This window comes from Lissotriton helveticus, chromosome 1_1 (genome assembly GCF_964261635.1).
Source record: "Lissotriton helveticus chromosome 1_1, aLisHel1.1, whole genome shotgun sequence".
Taxonomy (NCBI): domain Eukaryota; kingdom Metazoa; phylum Chordata; class Amphibia; order Caudata; family Salamandridae; genus Lissotriton; species Lissotriton helveticus.
This window is the reverse complement of record NC_136057.1, coordinates 514,463,893-514,489,947: the sequence shown is the minus strand read 5'-3', so window position 1 is coordinate 514,489,947 and position 26,055 is coordinate 514,463,893. Positions and strand designations below refer to the sequence as shown.

Sequence of the window (26,055 nt, the reverse complement as noted above, 5' to 3'; positions counted from 1 at the left end):
CACCCAATTTCTGTACAGCATGGACTTAACAGTCCTTCTCCAGAGTCTTCCACAGGTCCAGAAGAGATCTGAAGAGTGGGTCTGAAGGTCCTACTTTTAAACCTCAGGATAGCTTACAAATGGGAGAGCTTCTGAAGATTTCTCCACATAGAGGTGTTTCGGATTTCCTGCCTTCCTGCCCTGGTCCCAATCTGTCTGCATTCTCCAAAGGCTAGCGTGAAGCTCTTTGTGCGTGAGTTGAGACGGCATCTTTGAAGTGCAAGTATCACAGGTGGCAGCCCCGCTTCCCTCATCAAATCAGGATGGTCCATCTTGTCAATACCCAAACCCTCCATTGTGATACTATCTAGGAAGACTGCACAAAGGCCAGATGACAACTACACCTAGTCATGTAACCCAGGAAACAGGATGCAGGCACCAAAATGTTAGGACAAGTAAATGCCAACTTTCTAAAAGTTTGTATAAGGAAAAAAGTACCTGAAATCCAAACTATTTTATGAAAGATGACCACACTATGTGCTTTTAGTGGTGCGGGCTGTTTATTTACCCATTTGTTTTTTCATTAATTCTTAATTTAAGTAGGAAACTCTCTTATTTCCAAAAGAAACATGAACAAGGTCTACAAAAATTCCAAATTATAATCACATGTAGACATTTACAATGGACAAAATCAATAAAAATCCAATAACACACATTCATAAATTGCACAATCCGTCATGTGAATCGTGAACGAATCACATTTGGTTATACAGATTATAAAAAAATTGTTATGTACAACCAGAAAAACTGAACCATTCACAGATAAATTCAGTATAAATGTCCTGATTTAGCAGTTTGACTGTTTCATATCAAATAAAGAATATGCCGACGCGTTTCTGGCCACGGTTAATTACTTTACGGGCTTTCATCAGGGCTCCTTAGTAAAAGCATATTGAAGCAATCTAAAACAACAAAAATATATACATTCATCACTACTTGTGCTCCTATTTACCCTTAACACACTTCATTTGGTAAATTTGGCTACAACTCATACCTTGTGATAGCCTCTTGGCAGAAGACAACAGTGTAACTTCAATCAATCCTGAGGCGGCGGGGCCGGGGTTTTACTACAAAGAACAAACCAATTATACGAAATAAACCGGTGGGCCACACTTGTTTTGAATGAGAAAGAATTTCAAAAAATCTCAGGGCATACCTTATTTTATATGGATGAATTACTCTCTCCTTTTTTTGGGGGGTATGTGTGTTTTTTCTCAAAAGATATCCTGCAAAAAGGGAGCATTCGCTTGTTAAACGATGCTTCACAAAAAAAGGGTTTCCTTAATGGTGTAACGACCATTGTGGCGCAAATCCTACCTGAATTATCAGTCCTGCCTTTAGTAATAATATCCTCTCTTATGGCAAGCGTCTGTTTTTGTAATCATCCATTATTATTCTGCGGGGGGAAAAACAACCTCGTCAGTGGCGTTTTCAACATTACTGCGGGCAGGCGCGAGTGAGTCGGAGCGACCCCGCGTGTCTCACCTGCTATTTTGCGATTCTTTTCATGCAGGGCAAAGCCGTGTTCCTACTTTCCACCAACGCCGGTCGCCACCAAATGGTTGTTAGACACCAGCGCGGTGACCCGGAAGTTATTATATAATTCTCAGACATAAGGATAGCGCCCCATTGGTATCTGGGAACCGTAGTTTCCGTCAAAGAATTTTTCGGGATCATTTAAGAAAAGCATATTTTTATACAAAACAAACTAAGTTAATCGTAGTGTGAAACATCCACATGTTGAGGTGTTCAAATGGACCTCCCATTTTATTATTTTAATACCCGAATACTATTATTCAAAACAAATGAAACTTTATAAAGCCACCGGCATGTTGCCTGATAATCGGGGCACTGGCAAGCCTTGTGCCGTCTTGTCTTCTTAGCCTCACCTCCTGATGTGGAGGTGAGGCTAAGAAAGCTGTCTGGAAAGCTGCTTCCGTGCCTGGAATTTTAACAATTCATATAAAGCAAGTGGCTGCGTGTTATGTTGGCTATTAGATAAATGACATAGTCTGGACTATTCTTAAGCTCTTGACAACTCTGACATCTCATTAAGGCCTGTTAAGACACTGTTAAATTTCATTATTAGATACGCCTCCTTAGCCAACAACATTGAATCAATATCTGCAGTAGTTTTGGACGCATTCACAGATAACAACCATTTAAAATCGTGTTCAGAGTGGCTCTCTTTTATAAAGTGGTCAACCATAGGGGCTGTGTTCACTTTCCTTTTGATTCGAGAACGATGCTGTGTTATTCTTTGGGTTACTTGTTGATTTGTTTTCCCTATGTAAATCTTTTCACATGGGCAGATGACTGCGTAGACTACATTTTTCGTCCTGCAGTTAGTAAACGTTGAATGTTTCCATTTGATGTTTTGATGTACAAATTCTGTTCCTTCTACAGTGTTCTCACAGGCAATACAATTTCCACATTTGTGGTGACCTTCAATCGGTTTCATTCCCCATTGTGACAATAAGTCTTGTTTCAATTCTCTTGTGGGAAGATCTGCTCTTACCAATTCTTGGCCAATACTTTTGCTTTTTCTCATCGCAAACAATGGTCGTGTGTATTTCGCATCTAGATTTTCCAATAAATGGCAGTTATGCATTATTATCTGTTTGAACTTATTCGTCCCTGGTCCAAAAGTGGATACACAGACCAATCTATCCAAAGCAGGTTTTTCTTTCTTTTGTAATAGTGTCTCCCTTGGAGTTAACCACGCTCTTTTTCTGGCATGTTTGAGCATCTTTTTAGGGTACCCTCTTACTTGCATCTGGTCACAAAAAGTGCCTGCGTGCATTTCGAAATCTTCTTTAGATGTACAATTTCTGCGAATGCGAAGCAGTTGGCCATACGACAGATTCTCTTTAAGACTTTTGGGGTGTGAACTTCCAAAGTGTAGAATTGTGTTTCTGTCTGTTGACTTGCGGTGCAATGTGACCGAAAGGAATCCACCACTTGGAATCACATCTACGTCTAGGAACGTTAACTTACTCTGACTTTTGGCATAGCAGAATTTTATATCTTGATGTCTACAATTCAACCATTCTGTAAACTGATCTAACTGCTCACTTGTTCCAGACCAAAGACACCAGACATCGTCAATGTAACGGAGCCATTGAGTAATATGGCTCTGAAATGGGTTATTGTCAAAAATGTGTCTCTCTTCAAATTGAGCCATGAAGAGGACCGCCATTTCTGGGGCAAAAGGACATCCCATGGCGGTCCCCTTCGTTTGGAGGTAGAAAGAGTTGTTGAATTTAAAATAATTCTTCTTTAGTGCAATCGCCGCCAGACTGAGTATGAATTCAGTTGGCACTTTCTAAAAGTGTCATTTTTAGAATTGTGACTTAATAGCTGGCTCTTCCATTAAAGAGGCTCTTAAATTCTAATTCCACAGATACCATACATGACATTCCTACCTGCTTCCACATGCACGCTATCATTTATTAATTATAACCCAATGTTTTTCTATTCTATAGGGGAGGTAGAACTTGCAATAGTGAAAAACAGATTTGAGAGTTTTTTTACTACCAGGACCTGTTAAACTCAAAAGTACAAGTCCAACTTTTTAAATACATCACACCATGCACTATGGGCTGTTTAGCCCTACTCTAGGGGTGGCTTATATGTATTAAAAAGGAAGGTTTAGGCCTTGCAAAAGGTTTCTTTTGCCAGGTCGAAATGGCAGTTTAAAACTACTCAGACATGCTGCAATAGCAGGCCAGAGGCATGTTTTTAAAGAGCTATTTGAGTGGCTGGCACAACATGTGCCTCAGGTCCACTAGTAGCATTTTATTTACAGGCCAAGGGTACATGTAGTACCACTTTACTAGGGACTTCCAAATAAATTAAATGTGCCAAGTGGGTGTAAAACAATTTTACCATGCTTAAAGGAGAGGGCACAGAAAACACAAAGAGATGATGGACGGAGCACTGAAACTTTTCAGACACTCACCCCCAGTCACAGATTTGGGTTGAATCCATTATTTTTCTTTAGCTTACTTCGCCATCCCAGTTCAGACCCAGCTATATGCATATTAGTAATGACCCTTGAGTAAAGGAGACTGCACAAGCACTTTAACACCTGTTAGCAGTGGTAAAGTGCACAGAGTCTGAAAAGCCAACAAAAAGAGTTCAGAAAACAGGAAGGGTCAGGTCCTCCAACTCCTATACATTACAATCCTGAATTAACAGCAGAGCCCGACCGGATCTATTCGTTACTTGGCAGAACATTACATGTTGCATGTTGAACAATATGTTCTGGGGGGGTAACATCAAGTCCTTTAATTACTATAAACAAGACTAGATGAAAGGGAGAGTATTCAGCCCACAAAGATCCAAAACTGAATCTTACAACCCCATAACAATGGGGTGAACACCAGGGATCAGCCCCCCAGGAAAAATTGTGTAATGCTCCAGGTGTCAAGTGAAATGTCTCAGTATTTTATCAATTGCTACTAAATGCTACAAATCACTTCTAAACAGACAAGTAGGCCATACTGATTCGCGGGAAACTTAAAGATAATCAGTGGGCACATATTTGGAGGAAACAAAATAAGGCTACCCAAACCATTCTGGAAAGGGAAGCCCAGTCTAAACGTCTCTATAACTGGTATCTGTAAACCACCAAATTACACAAATGTTACCTTGCTGCTAGCCCACTTTGGATAGAGACTGTGCCCTGCTGGTAGAGCTAGCTCACATATGGGGGGAATGCCCCAAGAATCAACCGTTTTGGGGAGAGGTTTTCATGAGTATGAGAAAAATATTGGGCTTCCATCTACCAGTGAATTTTGTGTTTTTAGGGACTGGATCTCAGCCGAATGACATTTGCTTCAAACCCCTGGGGGAGGAGGATTCCCATAAGGAATTATTGGAATGCGCAAAAACAATGGTGGCACCATTCTGGTGGTCAAAGGAACTTCTAAACATTGCCCACTCATGGATGAGTATTTGGAATATCATGTATATGGAAAAAATAACCTGCAACATGTCTGAAACAAGCAAAGATTTTGAATCCACATGGGACCCACTTTTTTAATACTTGATGGAGGGGGCGCCTTTGATATCATACCCTTCAACGTTGAAATCCCTCAAACAGTTCTAAGCAAGGAAGTGTTATACTGGCTCCATTACTGGACAGCATGGGGGACAGTTCCTGATTAAGTTTACCAAGTAATAGGGGCCTAATGGGGCTGGGATAATTGTGTTAGTTAAACTTTTTGGCTAGACTCGGCTTTAAGGCTCATCTCAACAATGAGGGAGGTTTAGCATTGAGGATGTGGCAGAGTATCAAGCACCAGGAATCTCAGATCATTCACCCCTTCTGGTGTGACTGGGTGGGAGACATATGATGGGGGGCAGGGGCTGGCGTCTGACGGCATGGGACCTCCAGAATAAGGAACTGCTGCGGGGACTCAGGGCAAATACGAAGGTATACTTTGCAGAAAATATAGGATTGTTCCAATCAGGTGTAGTACTTTGGGAATCCTTTAAGACAGGGCCCAAAATAGGATAGCGTGGGAGCAAAGGAAAGTGCAGGAAGAGCTTCATGCTCTGGAAACTCACATCCTGGAGCTAGAACGTAGGCATGTGTTAGAACGAGACGCACAGACACTTCGACGTCTAGTGGACAAACAACAACAGTACAAAGCCCCAGTGACGGATGAAGCCAAGGCACAAGCACAGGCGACCCTTCATAGATTATATGATGTAGGGGATAAGTCTGGAAAGCTCCTGACGTGGTTGAGCCGTAGACAGCAGGATGCCTGCTGGGTAGAACAGGTGATTGATGGGCAGGGACAAACCAGGCGGAAAGATGCCCAAATAGTCCAGGTATTCGCCACCTACTATAAGGATTTTTACAAGGCTAGAGACCTGAGCGCAATAGAAGATATACTGCCGTACATGGACAGCATTGAGACTCCCATCTTAACCGAGGAGGACAAGCTAAGCATCGAAGGTGACATAACGACCACTGAGATCAAATAGGCCCTAGCCAGACTCCGTTCGGGGAAATCCCCAGGCCTGAACAGATTCCCCGCTGAATCCTTTTAAAAAACTGCAGATCTACTTAGTGGCCACCTCTTGACCCTGTTCACGGAGGCAGCCCAAGAGGGCATGCTACCACCTGACCTTCGTATCGCCACAATTATTCCTATTCATAAGCAGGGTAAACCACCCGAGGAATGTGCATCCTATCGCCCCATTTCTCTCCTGAATGTGGAGGTCAAGCTCCTGGCGATGATTCTGGCACTCCGACTGCACCGGGTAATTTCCAGCCTGGTCCACTTGGATCAGACAGGCTTCCTGCCAGACAGGGCGACCATATTAAATCTTAGGAGAACCCATAACTGGCTGATGGAGGTGCGAGATCGCCAGGAACCACATATGTTTCTAGTCAAGTCAAGTCAAGTCAAAAGGCTTTATTTCGATAAGTCAAATCATAAAAGCATCACAATAGTACAAACAAATGACATTTAGTTCAAATATAAAATTGACTGTTGGGTTTAAGATTATTTACAAAGTCTTAACAAGGTTCCATCTTAAAATACATGATTATCAGAGAAAAAGTAAAAAAGAATAAAAGAGTTAAAATTTAAGTATAATCCATGATTAAAAAACAATTAAACATTGGATGCTAGCCTTTTGGCTCTAATGGACCATGTCCAGGATAAGAATTTCGAGACACCACAGGCAAACAATGGCCGGGTGTCCGATGTTAAAATATGGAGTGCCTCGCTAGAATGCCTGGTTCCCATAGTCCGACATATCGGTTTAAGCCATACTTGCCTTGGTCGGACATAGGCCGGGCAGACAAACAGAATATGGGGAACAGACTCTTCGCTTGTTTGGCAAAAGGGGCAGAAGCGAACAGTCTGGGAGGGGGGCTTCCAGTGGGCAGTTAGGGCGCGAACTGGAAGAGACCCAAACCCTGAACTGAAAGTATAAAGCCCTATCATAACATTTCCAGACCAGGTCTAAATAAAGTTCCCGGGATGGAAGCTCCTTATGTTCAAGGAACTCCTTCGCTAACCTGCCAAGAGATGGATCTGTGCTAACTCTGTTGGTGACCCAGTTCCAATACAGGGTCTTTAGGGTGGCTTTTGATGGGGAGGACCGGCTATCCCAGGCTCCGCCAACACCTAGCTTACCGAGGAGATGTTTGACGTCTTTAAGTCATTTTATTTTTTGCCAACCCACCATTGACATCACCTCCGCTAGCCCCTTAGCATACTTAGCGAGTTCAGGCACTCGCCACAATCTAGCCCATAATAGCAAGGGTCGAAGTTTTGCCAAATCGTTAATGGGTTTACAAACAAGGTCAAGCAAGAGAGGTATCATTGGAGTACTCTGTGGAAGTGACATGATACCCCGCAAAAATTTGTTCTCGGACCTTGTCAACAAATCTATGTTGGATGTGCCCCAAAGCTCTGCACCATAAAGGGAAGAACTAACGCCCTTAGACTTATAGATGTCAATGACGGGTGCAATAGGCCGAATCATGGCAGAGCGCTGTTCCTTGTAGAGAGCCCCAACAACCCTCTTGTGGCTAAGCAGCATTTTATGGAGATGGGGGTCCACTGCATATTATCCGAAATATGGATACCTAGATAATCGAATACAGTGACCCTCTCCAAGGATACATTAACAGGGAGCCGACCAAGTTTTTTCGGAGGTTTTAGTACTAAAAACATGGTTTTGTCTGTATTAATAACTAGGCCACGTTGGTCACAAAAGGCCTGAAAGTTATCTAGGAGGCTTTGGAGGCCTACCGGGGTCTTTGATATTAGGAGCGTATCATCGGCGAATAAGAGGGTGGGAATTCGCTCCCCCGCCAGGGATGGAGCATCTGATGGTATTTTAAGTAGTTGCTCAACAACCCCGTTCACATATAGTGAAAAAAGGGTTGGAGCAAGAACACATCCCTGGCGGACCCCTCTGCTCACCGGTATCTTGTTTGTTTTCTGCCCCTCTCGACCCCACCTCACTTGCGTGAAGGTACCTTCGTGTAGTCTCACTAGAATGGACAAGATGTTAGATGGAATCCCCATGTCTGCCAAAACTCTCCATAGCTGCCCTCTGGGTACAAGGTCAAAGGCAGTCTTTAAGTCGATGAATGCGAGGTAAAGACTGCCTTTGCCTATAACGGCCACTTTCCAATAGAGCAACAAGAGCCTAAAGGCCTGCTCAATGGTACCGGTGCCTGCCCTGAAACCCGCTTGATAGTCTGACAGGATCTCATTATCGCTAGCTCATTGGTGGATTCTCTCAAGTAGTACCTTTCCTACTGTCTTCTGGGTTGAATCTAATAAGCTAATAGGGCGGTAATTGGCTGGGTCCTCCCTCTGGCCCTTTTTAAAGATGGGGACGACTTCCGCCCCCTTCCAGGATTCAGGGATGGCCGCACCTTTGTCAATTGCAGTGAGGAGTGATAAATAAACTTCCCCCATCGGATAGTGTTAGATCTTAGAAGGTCCCCAGGGATACCATCTGGACCAGCTGCTTTTTGGGGCACAATACAACTAATCGCATATTCCACTTCCTTAGTTGTGAAAGGGAATAAGATGTTATCTCGAGGTTTTGCCAAAGGGCTGGGAGGGGCAAGAGTGGAAGAGGTTCCTGATTGACATGAGTAAAGGCCTGAAAAGTGATCGAACCAAGTCTGGCCAGTTATATTACAGGTGATGAGGTCACTGTCGGGCCTATTCCTCGCCCTAATAGTGCTCCAAAAGCGACCAGCATCCCGCCCTGCCGAAGCCTCTCTAAGTGTGTGCCAGTAAGCATCCTCCCATTCTTTTTTGGCATTAATAACCACCCAATTATAATTTTTCCTGGCTTGCTGGATCAGGGGTCGGGACTTGGTCCTCACAGCCTCAATCAGGGCAGATTTCATCTGCCTACACTTGGGTGTATACCAACCCTGCTTCACTTTTGGCCTTGGGCGCCCTTTAGCCCTGTCCCCATGGGTATCTGGCATAAGTAAGTTACCTACTGAGCTTATGGTCTCCTGGAACAGTGCTGTAACTGTAGAAGGGTCAGAGTGTTCTAAGAGGTGGGTATCCATCTTGCTTAGGGAATCATCCACAAGTTGGCCAATGGCCTGGATTTTCCCATCATCTAGGGCAAGTTTGCGCCAATTAAGGCGCCTTCCGCAGTTAGATGGAATAGTCAAAGATGCAGACCCAAGATTGCATGGTGTAACTAAGCTTCTGCATTCTTCCCAGAGGTGATTTAAGGTTAAAGACAGCAAGTTATGGTCGCTGTCTATAGTAGATATTACAACCATATCTAGGACAAATCGCCAAAAAAATAAGTCAAGGAGTATGTAATCAATTCTGGACGTATGGTTCACCCTGTTTTATGTATGTGCCCCCAGAGAATCTGAGACGGTTCTACCGTTTAGAGCACGTAAACCATACTCCAGAGCAATAGCGTTCATCTGAATCGCCCTCCGAGACCATCTTTTAATAGGTGGGATCGCTAGTATGGGTATACCCCTCCTGCAGTCATCATCTGAGGTATCTATAATGTCCTCGCCCGCATATGTTTCTGTCCTTAGACGCTGAAAAAGTGTTTGACGCAGTACATTGGCCCTTCCTTGAGGGAGTGTTAACCAAGGTCGGTTTTGGTCCCACGTTCCGGAATTGGGTGAAGCTCCTCTAAACAGACCCGCGATCCAGGGTAAAAGTGAACGGGGTGTTGTCAGACGATTTCCCCATACGGAGAGGGACCGCGCAGGGCTGTCCTCTATCCCTGTTACTATTCGCCCTTACCATTGAGATAGTGGCCTGTGAAATTCTACAGGAAAAAGAGATTAGAGGGTTTAAAATTATGTAGACGGATACGTTTGAGGAGAAAATATTGTTCTACCCGGATGACGTCCTCTTGTATGTCACCCACCCAGCCAGTACAATCCCAGTGTTGTTTACCCTTCTGGGCCGCTATGGCTCCTATTCAGGATATATGATAAATTGGCACAAGTCGATCCTATATAGCCCCAGGCAGGGAGAGGTTTGGCCCCTCTTGGCTGGTGCCCTTCGGGTCATGGGCGCAGGGTTTACATATCTAGGGGTATATGTAACCACGGATAGAAAACACTCCTACCAGAGAAACATCCAGCGAGTGCTCACAAACTTTGTTAATGATGCTACTAGATGGAAGACTCTCCCCCTCACAATTTTAGGCCACGCCGCAATGTTCAAAATGATAACGTTGCCGCGCTTTCTCTATGCCCCACAATATGAATATTTCCCCCTCTCCCGACAGGTTTTTAAAGATATAAATGCCAAGCTTTGGTCATTGCTTTGGCTGGGGAGACAATCCAGGATAGCCCTAGATACACTGCAAAGGAATCAATACAATGGGGGGATCTCCCTGCCAGAGAGGACTTTTATCATATTATCTCGGAGTGTCATATAATGCAGGAATACTGGGTTAAGATACTGAGGGAACTGGGTAAGATACTGGAGATGGCCCTTCCGGTGGAACCCAAACTGGTGCTGTTGGGAATAACCGACGATGTCTATCTGAATCGCCCACTCCTGATTTTCGTAGCACTAGCCTTATTGGTGGCCAAGAGAGTGGGGCACTCCCATACCTCCTCGTGTAGGAGACTGGAGAAGGCGCATGGATATGTATATGGCAGCAGAGAGGGTCACATACAAAGCTCGGGGATGCCCCAAGAAGTTCACTAGAGTATGGGGGAAATGGAGACGATATCATGGCCTAGACGGGGGACTGTGAAAAAGGGAGGAAGGGACAACCATGTGTCCATGATGCAGACGGGGAGGCAATCACATGAACTTTGCAATGTAGAGACTTGTGGGGAACTATTTTACAGATCTATTGTTTTACTAGTGGGATTGATGGTCTGGCGGGAGGAGGGTGGAGGGGTGGCGGGGAATGGTGGATGATTACATATGTCAAGCCTGTTATATTTATGCAATTTAAAAAGCAAATAAAAATATATCTTTTTTAAAAACAATGAGGTAGGGGTTTGAGAGATCATAACAGGCACAACTTTAATTATAGAGATGTTGAAGCGTTAATGCACATGTCAGATTTGTAATAATTATGCTGCTGTGCAAACAGACCTCAAGATGTAATAAAACGTCTTGGTTAAAAAAAGAAGTATAGAAACTAAAAGCATTAAAAGCGCAGGACAGTATTGGAATATCCATTTTAGGGGGTTGATGGAGGGGACAATGTAAAACCCTTTTCAAGCCTGAAAAATGAATATAACGATGCAGGATAAGGCTTACAAATATATACAGTTAAGACCTGGTCTACAGGCCGAGCAATAAGACTGGCCCTAATTCGCAGAATATCTATTGGAAAACAGAGTGCTTCTAGGAGAATTGGGAAAAGGGCCAATGTCACCCCCGAAAGGACCATCTTAGACAATATGTCAGATGGGCTGAAGAAACTGGAAGCCAGTTGGGAAGAGAATTTTGGAGCAATTGAGGATGTAGATGATTGATGTACCCAAGGGAAGTTGCTATAAAGGCAAAACTGAACCTGATTAAATTAAAAATTCTTCACAGGGTATACTACAATAAAAGGCATCTCTATAAAATGGGATGGGCCTAATCACTTAACTGCCTGGAATTAAGTTGAAGAGGGCCCCTTTCGGGACACAATAATGGGCTGCAAAAAACTAAAAGCAATGCTGCCAGAGTACATTATATGAACTGGGTCTCAGTGGCAGCGGCCGACAATCTAAAGTGGAGAGCGGGCATGGGAGGAGGGGATGCAAGGGTTAGGGGAGTAATAATACATTTAATAAAAAGACATACCTGCTGCTGGCACTGCCAGACGCTTAGCTACTCCTCTCCAGCTCTCCTCCATGCAGTCCATTAGCCACAGCACATGCTCCCCAACCAATCCAGACACTGCTCTTATGCTATACTGAGCATGAGAGAAGCACCTGGATTGACCTGAGCGGGCCGGGCTGACACCCGCTCAGGCACAGGGAGCCTGTGGCTTTTCTCCAGCCTGACTGTGGAACACAGCTTTATTGACGTAATCTAAGTGTGCTTGTCTGTTTGGCCAGCCTAAGACTGCCGGCCAAGCTGACATGCGCACTTATAAGTGCCCACCACTCCTCCTCCCTGCCATGGCCAGGCCCCACCCTGCCCAAGACTGCATGGCTCTGTCATGCTGCTCAGGCAGTGATAAATAAAATGATAATATATTGTTTTACTATCATTTTATTTTACAACTGCTGGCAGTGGGGCGATACTCCTCCAGTATTAAAGAGGAGCCGCACCTGCTGGGACTGATTATGGAATGTGGAATGCTCCCCTTCTCCACTGCCTTGATTTGTAAATCTGGGGATCCCTAATAACATGACACTTCCAAAAAGCAAACTTACGTTGTGCATCCTAGCACTGATTTTTGCAAAAAGGGACCTTGCAAATAAGTTGTGTTCCCAGAATGTACCTACGAAACAAGCGTTTCAAAGCGGCATGGATCTGTACATGAGGGAGGCTGAGGGAATTCTAGGGGATATGTGAAACAGCTGACATCTCCAGCCCTCATAGAAGGTGAAGTAAATATTTAGGCGGGGGCAGCTAGATGGCGGGAGGTCAAGAACTCATGCTAGAGACCATGATCAAAACTGATGTTGCTAATGTGACCCTTTGTCCTGCTGTAAACGCTCGCCGGTTATGTGCCCAATGTTGTAAAGTGGCACTGAATTGGTAGTGATTTTGAACTTGTTACTATGATCTATACTAATATAATAAAGAGAGAGCCCAAACCTTTGAGGCGGGTAAGCTCAAGAACTACAGCACCAATCGGAACACCCAATACAGCATTGCAAACTACAGTATCAGCAGATGGTCATAGGCTATACAGCAGCCCAACATATACATTAGAAGGGGAAAAGAACGTTTAGTGAAAAGTAGTCCGTTGTGGGCGTGTGCGTTGTGCGATTCGGAAAAATAGAAGCGTTCTGTGTGGGACTAGCGTTCCAATACGAGTTGGCGTGTCCTTTAGCATTGTTGTGGGCGTTGGACGTTGACGCAATGTTGTGCGCCTAAGTGGCGTAGGCTGGAGCGGCCAAACACGTTCGGGGATGTAACGAACACACACGTTCGCATAGTGCAGGGGCGTAGGCTGGAGCGGCCAAACACGCTGGAGCGGCCAAACACGTTCGGGGATGGAGCGAACACCGGAAAAACACGTTCACGTCTGGAGCGTGTTAAGGTACAGTGTCGTCGGCTACAGCATGCACGGACAACGTCGGGGCGGGCTGCTAGTATATGATAAAAAAACAAAAACCTTAATATTTTTAATTATTTTTAAACGAAGATAGGCAATAATTGATCAGTGTGTAATCTACATTTCAAATTGCCCTGTACTTACACAGAGAAGGTATCCAGTTTGGGTAAGTTAAATCTAAGTAAGGTGAACTAGCTTCAGAGATGCAAGCTTTTACATGCAAGCTATACACCACTTTCTACAAAATTCACGCTAGTAAGCGTTAAGCACTTTCGGCCTGATGTACTCAATGTACATTCATAAAATGTGGTTTCATATTGTGCCTTTTGATTTTGCGAATTGTGGGCGTTGCGTCCACAAAGTGGCTTTCTACATCAGGGCCTTGCTCAGTAAACTTTGTAGCGTTACGTTTACTCCAAAGAACTCGGCATCGCAGGTGCTCCTATGCTAGGGTCTGATTGGTTACACACTCCTGCTTGAAAATACCAATTCTTAAGAGCTACGACTGCTGTATTGCTGCAACCATGAATATGCTGTTCAAACTCTCTTTGTAAAAATGATTATTGTTCTTGCTTCTAATTTTTCACTTCATCAGGGCTGAGGCCAGCACATGTAAACTCTACCTTGTTTCTATCCCTAGTCGCTTGTGAAGCAACAACAAGCAATTGAGGTCAGCTGTGTGCACTATACAACGACATAAAATAAACATGAACAAGGATGGAAGGAAGTGTCTGGGCAAAGATACCACAAATCTCGGCAAGGTCGAAAAACTTAATGTAAGCAGTACAATAGGAACTCTACTATGTAATTTAATATGATAATAGCAGCAACCAGTAAGGTACATTACAAAAGTCAATTACAAACATTAATTGAGCAATACATACCAAAGAATGCTTTTCTTCTTGGTGCAGCTTTGATAAAACTGGCAGGAGGGAGTCCCAGAACCTCAAATACAAATATATATGGGTATGTAAATAAATAATAAACAATCATATAAACTTGCAAACTTTAATTTACAATAACAAAGTAAGTAAAAGAAAGCACTGACAAAACCAACATGCCTCGGAACCAAGAGACCAAGCTATTGGCTTTGTGTGCAGGCGAACACATGGCTGACAATTTGCAATGGGATTTAATTGAACGATAACCCATTTCAAGATAGCTACCAACGCACAGGAGGGGCATATTTACAAGAGCTTTATCTCTGCTTTTTTGGCTTAAAAAGCCAAAAATGCAGAGTTAAAACTAACACCCTATTTACAAGAGGGTGCTAACATGCATAATTGCATGCTAGCACCCTTTTTACCAACGCCCCTCTTTGCCTCTCTAATGAGATGCAAAGTGGGCGTCACTGGGCATTCCCCAGATGGACGACCTTCCAAATATTGCTGATAATCACATCGCGATATTTACAAGGCTTTTAGCACACGTTAGTTAAAATGCAGACTTACCTATCCCTAACATTGGGGTGGATTATGCTGATATGACCCAGTGGGCCGTATCAGCAAGGTTATTGCTGTTTTGCAGGGAACATCGACGGAAAACCAGCGATGTTCCTTGCAAAACGGCGATAACTTCGCTATCTCTGGAATTTTTATCGCCCTGTAGTAACGCATTGTTAATAACGCGCTACCAGGGCAATAAATTCCAGAGAAAGCCTTCGATAATAAAATTAGCACGGCCAGCGATAATTATCGCTGGCCGTTGATAATATGCCCCAGGAGTGAGTTACAACGCATGTATGTACATGTGTGCATTGCGATGCGTGTGTGTGCATGAGTCGTGACGTAGGAAGCTATCTTTAATTTACCATTCCACAGATGGCAGACGGCCTTGTTAGAATTGCACATTAAATTGAAAAAGTCAAAAGTGAGCAGGAAGCACAAAGCTGTTGTAAAAAACATAACACAACAAAACACAAATGATCTAAAGTCGCATATCATTATGGAGTGTGGGGTGTGCAGTATTAGAAAACTGGTTGAGATTAAAAAAAATATTTTAACACAGAAAACGTGAGGAGGTGGGGTGAGCAAGAGATGGAAAGAGAGTTTATAAGGAGGGAAACACACACTAAGGGCCCCATTAGAATGGCGGGCGGGCAAAGACTGCCCACCTTAAGGGCGGGGGTCCCGATGTCTGCATTAGGATGCGCCTGCCACAGTGGCGGGCGCATCCCCCATTTTTAACATTGTGGCAGGCGGTGCTCACTGCACCGCCCGCCACAATGTTAAAAATGAATGCGCGCATTTGCATAAACAAAGCGGCAGGCACAGCGCGGTGCCTGCCGCTTTGTTTATGCGAATGCTGGGGGGTACCACAGGTACCTCCCGTGTGCACCCCCACCCCTCCTTCACTCTGGGGGCCCCCAGAGTGAAGACCGCATGCCTTTCTGTGGCGGTATCCGATTTGGCCCATACTAATATGGCTGGCGGTGTCTATGAGACACCGCCGCCATATTAATCCTTTTCCGCCCCAGCCGCAAGGCGACCTGGGCGGAAAAGCGGCGGACGGTCTTACCGTCCACCGCTGTCCCCCCGCCATACTAAAATGGCGAGGGGGCATTCGGGAGTGGATGTCGGGTGGATTTTCAGATAAATCTAAGAAACAAGGCCTCCAAAATATAATGTTGACTGCACAGCAATGACGTAAATGAAGATTTCATGCATAGTGCAACATGAAATGTGCAAATATTACATTTTTAAATATAGATTCAATATAAAAATGCATCTAAAACATAGAGGCTTAAAAGAGAGACAGTTGCAAAATACAAAACATACAGAATACACCAGCCAGAATATACAATCACAATTGCTATTAAAGGCTTAAAAAGTATTTGAAGAATTGATAGACCTTTCTACAGAACATTTAGTTAGGTGGAAACATTAAAAACCTCCAATGCGGAACGTATGCCTTCTGTAATACTGGACTGACAAAGATTACATGATTGAGATCTTGGATGTGTAACTGGCAACACTTAAACATTCTCTTCTCTTTTGGTATATTATCCCCTATGCCAGTAAGGACACTCAACGGGAGCAAATCCATTCTCAATAAACAGGGTGAATCTTCTGACTCCATGAGGGAGATTCCAAATTAAATAAGGCTGAAGTTTATTCCCCAAATTACTCTTCAAAACCACTCGGTTACGCTGACATAGGATAATATCTCTGTCCAGACTTATATTAAACAGAGAGTTTTTTATGTAGATCAAGCCCCAAAATGTCCTTAGCCCGCTCAAAGGATCTAAAGAAAGCGCTCTTTTCTTTTTCTAGAGAACATTTTCAGACTTCAGGGCTGCCCACAGTGTTCCATCCTCTCCACACAAGAGCGAGTTACCCCACCTCAAAACAGCGGGCAAAGAGAAGTAATAAGATGAAAGTTAGCCAAACTCCAAACAAAGAGCATGGGGGGCTGCAAGCGTGTTCAATTTGCATATCTGTCATAAAATGTGTCCTTCAATACCGTCGAAAAAGTGCTAGAGCTTTAAGTCCAGCACTTCACAAGCATAGCATACTGAGGGTGGATTTTGACTCTATAAACAGACAGGACGTTCCCCAAAATGCCCAAAATGACGTCTCCAACAGGTTTTTATAAGATCTATTAAGGGCATTTGCCTGGGAGCATGCCCATCTCGAACACAGATTTATAAGATCATTATCTCACCCACTCTTAGAAAAGACCATACCAAGATAAAGATACGAGTCCACTTTTTCTAATTTAGCCATACCTACAAACCAGTTAAACTTCCACTTCATTCTAGCACCATTTTTACGAAAGAGCGAGATTTTGATTTTAGAAATATTTATTTTCAGAAAGTTGTCTTCTGCATACTTCATGAAGGCTGAGAGACGACGCTGTAAGCCAATGGAAGTCAAGTCCATATTGGCTACATCGTCAGCATATAGTAAGGAACTAATGGACAACATACCAATTTTTGGGGGCTCACCGTTCACCTGACTCAAAGTACCAGGAATATCACAGATGTACAGTGAGAACAACAGAGGGACCAGCAAACAACCCTGCTTAAGACCATTTTGCGTTTTCACCCTTTGGGAAAGGCCCTGCATCCGACCCATCAAAATTTGGCATCAAGTGTCAGAATGCAATTCCATAATAAGCAATAAAAGGTGGTGGGGAATAACCAGAGAAGAAAGCTTTCTCCACACCGTTTGACCATCAACTCTATCCAACGCTGTGGAGAAGTCAACAAATGCAGTGCATACAGGCATACGCTGGGAGAGTGGGTATTTTTCAATTACTGCTTGAAGGACAGCTATGTTGTCAAGAGTTCTATGATACCTCCTAAAGCCAGCTTGTTCCGGAGTAATAATACGATGATGTCGAGCCCATTGTTGTAAATGACATAGTATACTTCTGGCAAAAGGTTTTCCAGTCGCATCAAGCAGTGCTATCTGTCTAAAGCTTGCGGGGGAAGATTTAGGGCCCTTTTTATACAGCGATACAATACTGCTACCTTTCCAAGATGAATGCATTTTCCCAGAGTGGTAACAATGGTAAAAGAGTAGCCCAAAAAAGGATCCCCAAGGTACAGTTTCCTTTTTAAAAGCTGCAATGAAAACCCTATTCACCCCCAATCCCCCAGATATTCTGGCATTCTTTATAAAATCCATGATTTAATCTGCTAAAGGAGCACCATGCAGTGTGAGAATCTCTTCATCTACATGAAGCGACACAGAGTTATTTACCTCAATATTGCTTGAATATCAATCAATCATAGCATTTATAGAGCGCACTACATACCCGTGAGGGTCTCAAGCGCTGGGGGGGGGGCTGCTACTGTTGGAAGAGCCAGGTCTTGAGGAGTCTCCTGAAAGTTAGAAGGTCTTCGGTCTGCCGCAGGCGGATGGGGAGGGTGTTCCATGTTTTTGCAGCTAGGTTGGAGAATGATCTGCCGCCGGCGGTCACTATTCGGATGCGGGGGGGCGGTGGCTAGGGTGCGGTCTGCGAAGTGGAACTGGCGGGTGGGTGTGTAGAGGCTGAGTCGGCTGTTGAGGTACGCTGGTACGGTGTTGTGAAGTGCTTTGTGAGAGTGGGTGAGATGTTTGAAGGTTATCCTCTTGTTGATGGGGAGTCAGTGTAGGTCTCTCAAGTGGGGTCTGATCGGGCTGCCGCGAGGGATGTCGAGGATCAGGCGTGCGGATGCATTCTGGATGCGTTGGAGCTGTTTCAGGAGTTTGGCCGGGGCTCCTGCGTGGAGTGAGTTTCCGTAGTCCAGTCTACTGCTGACGAGGGCCTGGGTGACCGTCCTTCTTGTTTTGGTGGGGATCCACTTGAAGATCCTGCGAAGCATGCGGAGGGTGTTAAAGCAGGAGGAGGAGATGGCGTTGACCTGTTTAGTCATGGAGAGGGTGGAGTAGAGGATGACCCCTAAGTTGCGTGCGTGGTCGTGGGTGTTGGAGCTATTCCTGGTGCGGTCGGCCACCAGGAGTCATCCCAGGCCGAAGGGTTGGATCCGAGGATGAGGACCTCTGTCTTGTCCGAGTTCAGCTTCAGTCGGCTGTTCCTCATACATTCAGCAACGGCCTTCATTCCTCCGTGAAGGTTGGTTTTGGCGGTGTGGGGGTCCTTGGTGAGGGAGAGTATCAGCTGGGTGTCATCGGCGTAGGAGAGGATGTTGAGGTCATGCCGATGGACGACGTGGGTGAGCGGTGCCATGTAGATGTTAAACAGAGTTGGACTGAGGGATGAGCCCTGGGGTACGCCGCAGATGATCTCAGTGGCTTCGGAGCAGAAGAGGGGAAGGCGGACGCTCTGTGTTCTACCGGAGAGGAAGGAGGTGGTCCAGTCCAGGGCCTTCTCTTGGATCCCAGCGTTGTGGAGGCGTGTTCGTAGTGTGTGGTGATAGACCGTGTCGAAGGCGGCTGACAGGTCCAGGAGGATGAGGGCCGCTGTTTCTCCGTTGTCCAGCAGGGACTTGATGTCATCGGTGGCGGCGATGAGGGCAGTCTCTGTGCTGTGGTTGCTGCGGAACCCGGACTGGGAAGGGTCCAGGATGTTGTTCTCCTCAAGGTAGCGGGTCAGTTGTTCGTTGACGGTCTTCTCGATGACTTTTGCCGGGAACTGGAGCAGGGAGATGGGCCAGAAGTTCTTGAGGTCCTTGGGGTCCGCCTTGGGTTTCTTGAGTAAGGCGTTGATCTCGGCGTGCTTCCAGCTCTCCGGGAAGGTTGCTGCCTCGAAAGAGGTGTTGATGACTTTCCGGAGATGGGGTGCGATGGATGTGCTGGCTTTGTTGAAGATGTGGTGTGGGCATGGATCTGACGGAGATCCAGAGTGGGTGGTGTTCATGATCTTGATGGTGTCATCGTCATTGATGTTGGTCCAGTAGAGCAGGCGGTTGGTGCGGATGGTGGTCGTGGGGGCAGAGGTCTCAGTGGTTGTCGGGGCGGTTGTGGCGTTGAAACTATTGTGGATGTCTGTGATCTTGCGGTGGAAGAAGGTGGGCAGCGAGTCGCACAGGTCTTGCGAGGGTGGGACGTTGTTGGTGTTGGAGCTGGGGGTGGAGAGTTCCTTCACAATGTTGAAGAGCTCGTTGCTGTTGTGTGCGTTGTTGTCTAGGCGGTCTTTGAAGGAGGCCCTTTTGGCGGATCTGATGAGGTGATGGTGTCTGCGGGTGGCATTCTTGTGGGCGGCATGGCTGGCCGGTGTTCGTTCACGGAGCCAGATCTTCTCAAGCTTTCGGCAGGTTTGCTTGGAGGCCCGGAGGTCTTCAGTGAACCAGCTGGCTTTCTTGTTGGTATGATTGTTGGAGGGTTTCTTGATCGGGCGAGGGTGTTGACGCAGTCGTTGATCCACTGTCTGAGGTTGCAGGCGGCGGTGTCGGGGTCGGTATGGTCGGCAGGTGGGCTCTGGGCGAGGGTGGTGGTTAGCTGGTCTTCGGTGACTTTGCTCCAGCAGCGGTGAGGCATCTGTTGGGTACGGTGGTGCGTGGTGGGTTTCTTGAAGGTGAAGTGGATGCAGCGGTGGTTGGTCCAGTGGAGTTCGGTGGTATGGTTGAAGGAGACGTGGGGGCTTGCGGAGAAGATGGGGTCAAGCGTGTGACCGGCGGAGTGGGTGGGTGTTGTGACGAGTTGTCTGAGTCCGAGGTTGGTTAGGTTGTCGATCAGGGTGGTGGAGTTGGTGTCGTTATTGTTCTCGAGGTGGAAGTTCAGGTACCCGAGGAGGATGCAGTCCGTAGAGGCGAGGGCGTATGTGCTGACGAAGTCGGCGATGGAGTCGCTGAACTGTGGTTGGGATCCGGGCGGTCTGTAGATGAGGGTTCCCTGAGGGTGGTGTTGGGGTCGGTGTGGATCTGGAAGTGCAGGTATTCGGCGGTGCTGAGGGTGTCGTCGGTGTTGGTCGAGACTCTGAGAGTGTTCCTGTGGCGATGGCGATTCCTCCTCCTGCTCTGTTGGTGCGGTCCTTGCGTGTGATCTTGTAGCCTTCCGGGACGGCTATGGCTATGTCGGGTGCCGAGGCGGGGTTCAGCCAGGTCTCCGTCAGGAAGGCGACGTCTGGAGAGGTTGAGTCGAGTAGGTCCCCGAGTTCAACTGCATGTTTTCGGACAGAGCGGGTGTTGAGAAGGATGCATCTGAGGCGGCTGGGTTCTTTCCTGGTCGTCAGCATGGTGGGGCAGATGCTTGTGAAGCTGCAGTTCCGGCAGGTGAAAGCCCCGTGGGTGCGCTTCTGGGCGGCTAGGAAGCAGGTGTGTGATCGTGCGGTGTTGAGTGCGCGGAGGGTTCTGGCATCGTAGCGGTGTCGGGCGTCGTGGCCTTCGTGGTGTCCAGGGGTCCTGGCGCTGGGTGCGGTCCAGGCACGGACGGGCACAGACGGGCTTGCCTTAGGTGCGCCAGCAGCGCGCCCGCTGAGCGCGGCCGCTGTGCGGCCGCATAGCTGCTTCCATATGAGGGGATGTGGGAGGGAGGAGCAGCTGGGAGGTGGGGTGGCGAATGGGATTGCAGATGGGCTGGGCCACAGGGATGCAGTGGCGGGAGAACTGGGCACAGGAAGAAAAAACAAGTTTAGGCAAGAAAACAAGTACAGGCACAGAGGAATAAAAACAATTCTGGGCAAGAAAGCAAGTTAGGCACAGGGGAATAAAAACAAGTCTGGGCAAGAAAGCAAGTACAGGCACAAGGGAATAAAACAAGTCTGGGCAAGAAAGCAAGTACAGGCACAGGGGAATAAAAACAAGTCTGGGCAAGAAAGCAAGTTAGGCACAGGGGAAAAATACAAGATTAGGCAAAAACAATGCAGGCAGAGCCGTGCAGCAGCGTGGGCAGCGACCTGCCTGCGAGCAGGGTCATAGACGGTGTGGTAAAGGCTTTCTGTGGTGAAGACTGTGTGGTAAAGACTGTTTACCATGCAATACACATGCAAAGTCAGAATCTTTTTTTACAAATAAAAATATTTTTCCTTTTTAACACCAGCCTCAAAGAGGCATTATTTTCTGTTGCTAAGCCACGTCAACAATTTAGTAGACAAGGTTTAGTGTAGGTGCATAGGAACACCAATATACTACACATGGTACACCTCCTTAAAGAAAAGCAATTCAAGACAGTGCTAGCGCGTCTTTGCAATCTATTAGGAATATTTTTCAGCACAAATAAAGTTTTGTTATGGAAAGTAACTCTCAAATAAACATTGTGCCTTTTTTCATCACTATTGTGCCACAAACCCAACACACAATGGTAGTAAATTTGCCCCAAATAATTCAGTTTGTTTAATATAGGGCCATGGAAAGTTGTGAAGTATAGCAAATAAATATTTTGCAATTCGCTTTTATAAAACTTTGTGTGGTTTGTAAAGTGCAGAGATTGCAAATTTTCTTTAAATAAAAAGAAGGGCACTATCAGCAACATTTGTGCCAGCAGATAACTGTTTTCATTGTTGTGAGTGGTGTCAAGGAGCAGTGGTGCACTGGCAGTGGCACAAGGAGACAGAAACCTTTTGCCACCAATAGGGCCTTGGCCATTAATCAATCCTCAGCTGCACACACATGCATTCATCACACCTTTATTAATTCAGACAAATATGCACTCAATCACTCCTTTATTTATTCATGCAACCATTGCCTTATTTTACATTAACCCACTCACCAATTTGCAGATATAAATTCACCAATCAATTAACTACTTTCATTTAAAAAAAGAAAGAAAAAGATTGAGTGAGTGCAGTGGTGGCTGCTGATCCTTGAAAGTGGTGGGGCAGAATATCTGCCAGGAGTTAGCTCCACTTAGAAAAAATGATCTTGACAGTTTCTCATATTTTAAGAATTACCTCAATTGTGCCAATTCCAGCAGTTTGTTATGGGTAACCCCTTACTACAACAATTACAAACAATATTCAACTACCAGATGTTTGCCAATCCTACTGTCTCTATACCATGGATGGCCCATATGTCAAAAACACCTCCAATATTCCAGAGCCATCATTTTATCATGATATGCTTCCCCAACCAACCTCCTTCGATATTCCAATGGCTGCCATCTCTGTTTCCGTATGTCAAGTATTACTTCTAGTATGTCAGGGTCTGCATTTCTTTCTTGGGTGCCCCCCTTATGCCACAAATTACCTCCAATGTTCCAGCACTAGCATTTTGGCAGGGGTGAGCTCATGCAAAGAATTTCCTCCAGTATTCAAGAGCCTGCATTTTGCCAGGCATACTCTTTGTTATGCCTAAAATTATTTCCAATATGCCAGTGGCAGCATGTTAACTTGGGTGCTACCATAAGCCCAAAATTATATTGAGCGTGCCATGGCCAGCGCCAGACTCACAAACATATAACAAGCAAACAAACACACTCTTACTCACTCACACTCTCTTATTCTCACTCTTAATTCCTTTTTCCACCCATTCACTTTCTTCCCCCTCACTCTTTCACATAATCATTCTCACTCATACTCAGTCCCACTTAACGCTATTCACACATAGACATACTCATACTCACTGGTTCTTACTATCCAATACAAACACACTTACAGACAGTAGCCCTTTCAACTCACTGACACTGGGCCCTAATGCAACTGAACCTGCAGCTCCATTCATAGGTCTACACTATGCCTCACTTCCACTGCCTCCCACAATCACCAATAACTCACTCCTTCTAACACACTCACATGCCTTCACTCACTCCCTCACACTCACTCTCAAACTCAGATTCTCACTCACTTTTACTCTCAATGTCACTCTCACTCACTTTAACTCAATCTCATTCACTCTTAATCACGCATAAACACACTCACAAGCAAATACACATTCACAGAGAAACAGCATTTTTGTACTTACCTTGCTGGCAACTTGGAGGCTTTGTGGCAGCCGTAGAGGAAGAATCTGGCACTGGGAGGCATGGCGTGAGCCCACCAGAGATGGCTGCACACTTCGTGTGCTCCGCTAGTCATCTGAAGATTCCCCATGTAAATCCATCACAATCCGACTGTAAATGGGACACTGAGGGGGGCGATATTGGTGTGGAGTGGGCAGGCGGTCCATCTGCTGTGCAAAGGGGTGCTGTCGGTGTGAAAAGGAGAGGCTGCAGCTACGCTGCAAGATGGCGCCGCCAGAACTCTGAAAAGATCCGCAGGCATTGGAAGATCCGAAGCGGGTGCTAAATGACGGTGAAGCCCGAACCTTGAAGAAAACCGCAGGCTGAGGAAGACCCGTAGCGGGCGCATGAGACGCGAACCTTGAGAGGCGGCCGCCCAGGTTTTTGGCAGGCAGAGGGTGCTGCGATGGACCAGGCGAGTGTATGTGTCAGCCTGTGGCGCAGAGCAATGAACAGTCACTTGGAAGTGTGGCCTGCTGTGAGGGGGTGCGAGACGGCCTGAGGGATCTCTGGTGGTTGCATTGTGTTCTTTCGTGTAAATCCCATTGTGTGCAGCCCCATCTCCAATAACTGCGTGGGGGACCACAAACCCCATTCAAAATCCCCTACAATTATATTGTAAAAGTAAATGTAAATGTAAATGTATTTGAGCTTGTAAATCGCACTGCTACCCGTCCATAGGTTTCCTGGCGCTGTATAACTCTGGGGAACCCGTCCTGGCTTTCCCTGTGGGATGGTCCCTGCTGGGAGTCCCCAAGGTGGAGCCAGGGGGCTGATGGGGCCGTTGTGGAGATTAGGCAAGCTAATGCCCAGAGTTGCCGAGTGGAACCCCTGATTAGAGTAAGCACCGAAGCGAGAATTATCGAGTCCGCTGACCCAAGTCCACGACCCTGCCGCGTCGGGAATTGAACCCTGGTCCCGGGCCGACTTCTGCTCCCGGGTCTGCCGCCTCTAACCAGTGAGCCACACTACTCCACTAAAGGTGTATCACTTGTGCCGTGGAAAGAAAGGAGTCCCCTAAACCCACATTCACAGAGGTGATAAGCTTGTGCCGACGAAAGGAAGGAATCAGTGGGAAAGAAGCTGGGGGTCACTGCGGCAGACTTCAATACAGTCGCGGGGACATGGAGGCGATACCCTGAGGCCCTGTTGGTGTTACGAGCCGCCCGGAGATCCGGTGACAAAACTACATCCCCAGGACCCCCCCCTGATCTGCGGAGTGGGGACTCGTTGTTGAGGAGGAGCTTCCCCATGTAAGCGAGTGTCTGGGGCTGGGGAGCCACACCATATCTCTGAGACCAAGCTCTGATGCAGGAGCCCCCTTGGGGTCTTGCGGAGGAACACAAACCCACTGGAAGGGGCGATACACAGCACAATGGGGCGGAATAAGGGCCCAGGGCAATCAAATCAAATTGGCAATTACACTGTCACAATGGGCCGTGACGGTGGAGTGGAGAGAGCCGATCCGCCACACCATAAGGAGGAGCAGGGGCCGGATCCATCTCTGAAAGACATTATGAGGGCAATAACAGGCCTCATAAACACCCTAGAACAGAAACTAGATTCCATCACGGAAGAGGTGAATCTGCTTCGGGCAGATTTTCGGAAACTGGTCGAAAAAACGTCAACAGCAGAAGCAAACAATGGGAGCCTGCAGGCCAAGACTAAACGTCTCGAAGAACAGGTCACACTTCTTGTAAAACAACAGGCTAATGTTGTGGCACGACTGGAAAATCAGGAGAGCAGAGCCCGACGTAATAATATGCAAGTTGTGGGGGTGCCGGAGGGGGCTGAGGGACCGTCCATGGGCCTTGAACATATAATCACTCAGATCCTTAAGCCAACAACTCTATCGAAATTCTTCTCAGTAGAACGAGCGCACCGCGCACTGGGCCCGCGCCCACACCAAGGAGCTCCTCTGCGCCCAATAGTGGACCGAATCCTTAACTATAGGGACAGAGACACCATACTGCAAGCTGCCCGCTCGAGAGGAAATATTCACTTTGAAAAGGCTATAATCCGATTCTTCCCGGACTTTACACTACAAGTGCAATGCCAAAAGAGGGCCTTCGATTCGCTAAAAAGGACCCTTAGGGAAACAAACTTAAAATATATGATGTTATTTACGGCAAAGCTCAAAGTATTGGCGAATGGAAAATCGCACTATTTCACATCTCTCGAATCTGCCTGGGACTGGCTGGAGGGTTGGAGAACTGTTGACTGAGATAGGATTCAAGCAAATCGCCTGTCCGTGGCGACACCTCGATGAGAGACCAGGGCTTGTCCTCCCAGCCGGTAAGCGATACCCATGGTGATACAGATAAGTGACACTCGGGACCCAGGGAACACTTGAAAGTGCTCTAGGTTAATAGTCCATGAGGGGTTTTGTGGTATTGCCGGGGCAATGCCCTGAATACCTTGACGCTGAACCCCTGTAAAGGGCTGGAAGCACTGTCTGTGG

The 26,055-nt window shown here is 46.3% G+C and overlaps 1 protein-coding gene across 3 annotated transcripts in view; it reads right to left on the bottom strand.

Moving 5' to 3' along the window:
* Positions 1-26,055, bottom strand: part of DYRK4 (dual specificity tyrosine phosphorylation regulated kinase 4) — a 977,358-nt gene that overhangs the window by 191,440 nt on the left and 759,863 nt on the right. For all 3 annotated transcript variants that reach the window (XM_078654210.1, XM_078654204.1, XM_078654218.1), the window contains exon 10: positions 14,157-14,217. In XM_078654210.1, the coding sequence (XP_078510336.1) occupies positions 14,157-14,217 (61 nt within the window). The remainder of the gene's footprint in view (positions 1-14,156; positions 14,218-26,055) is intronic.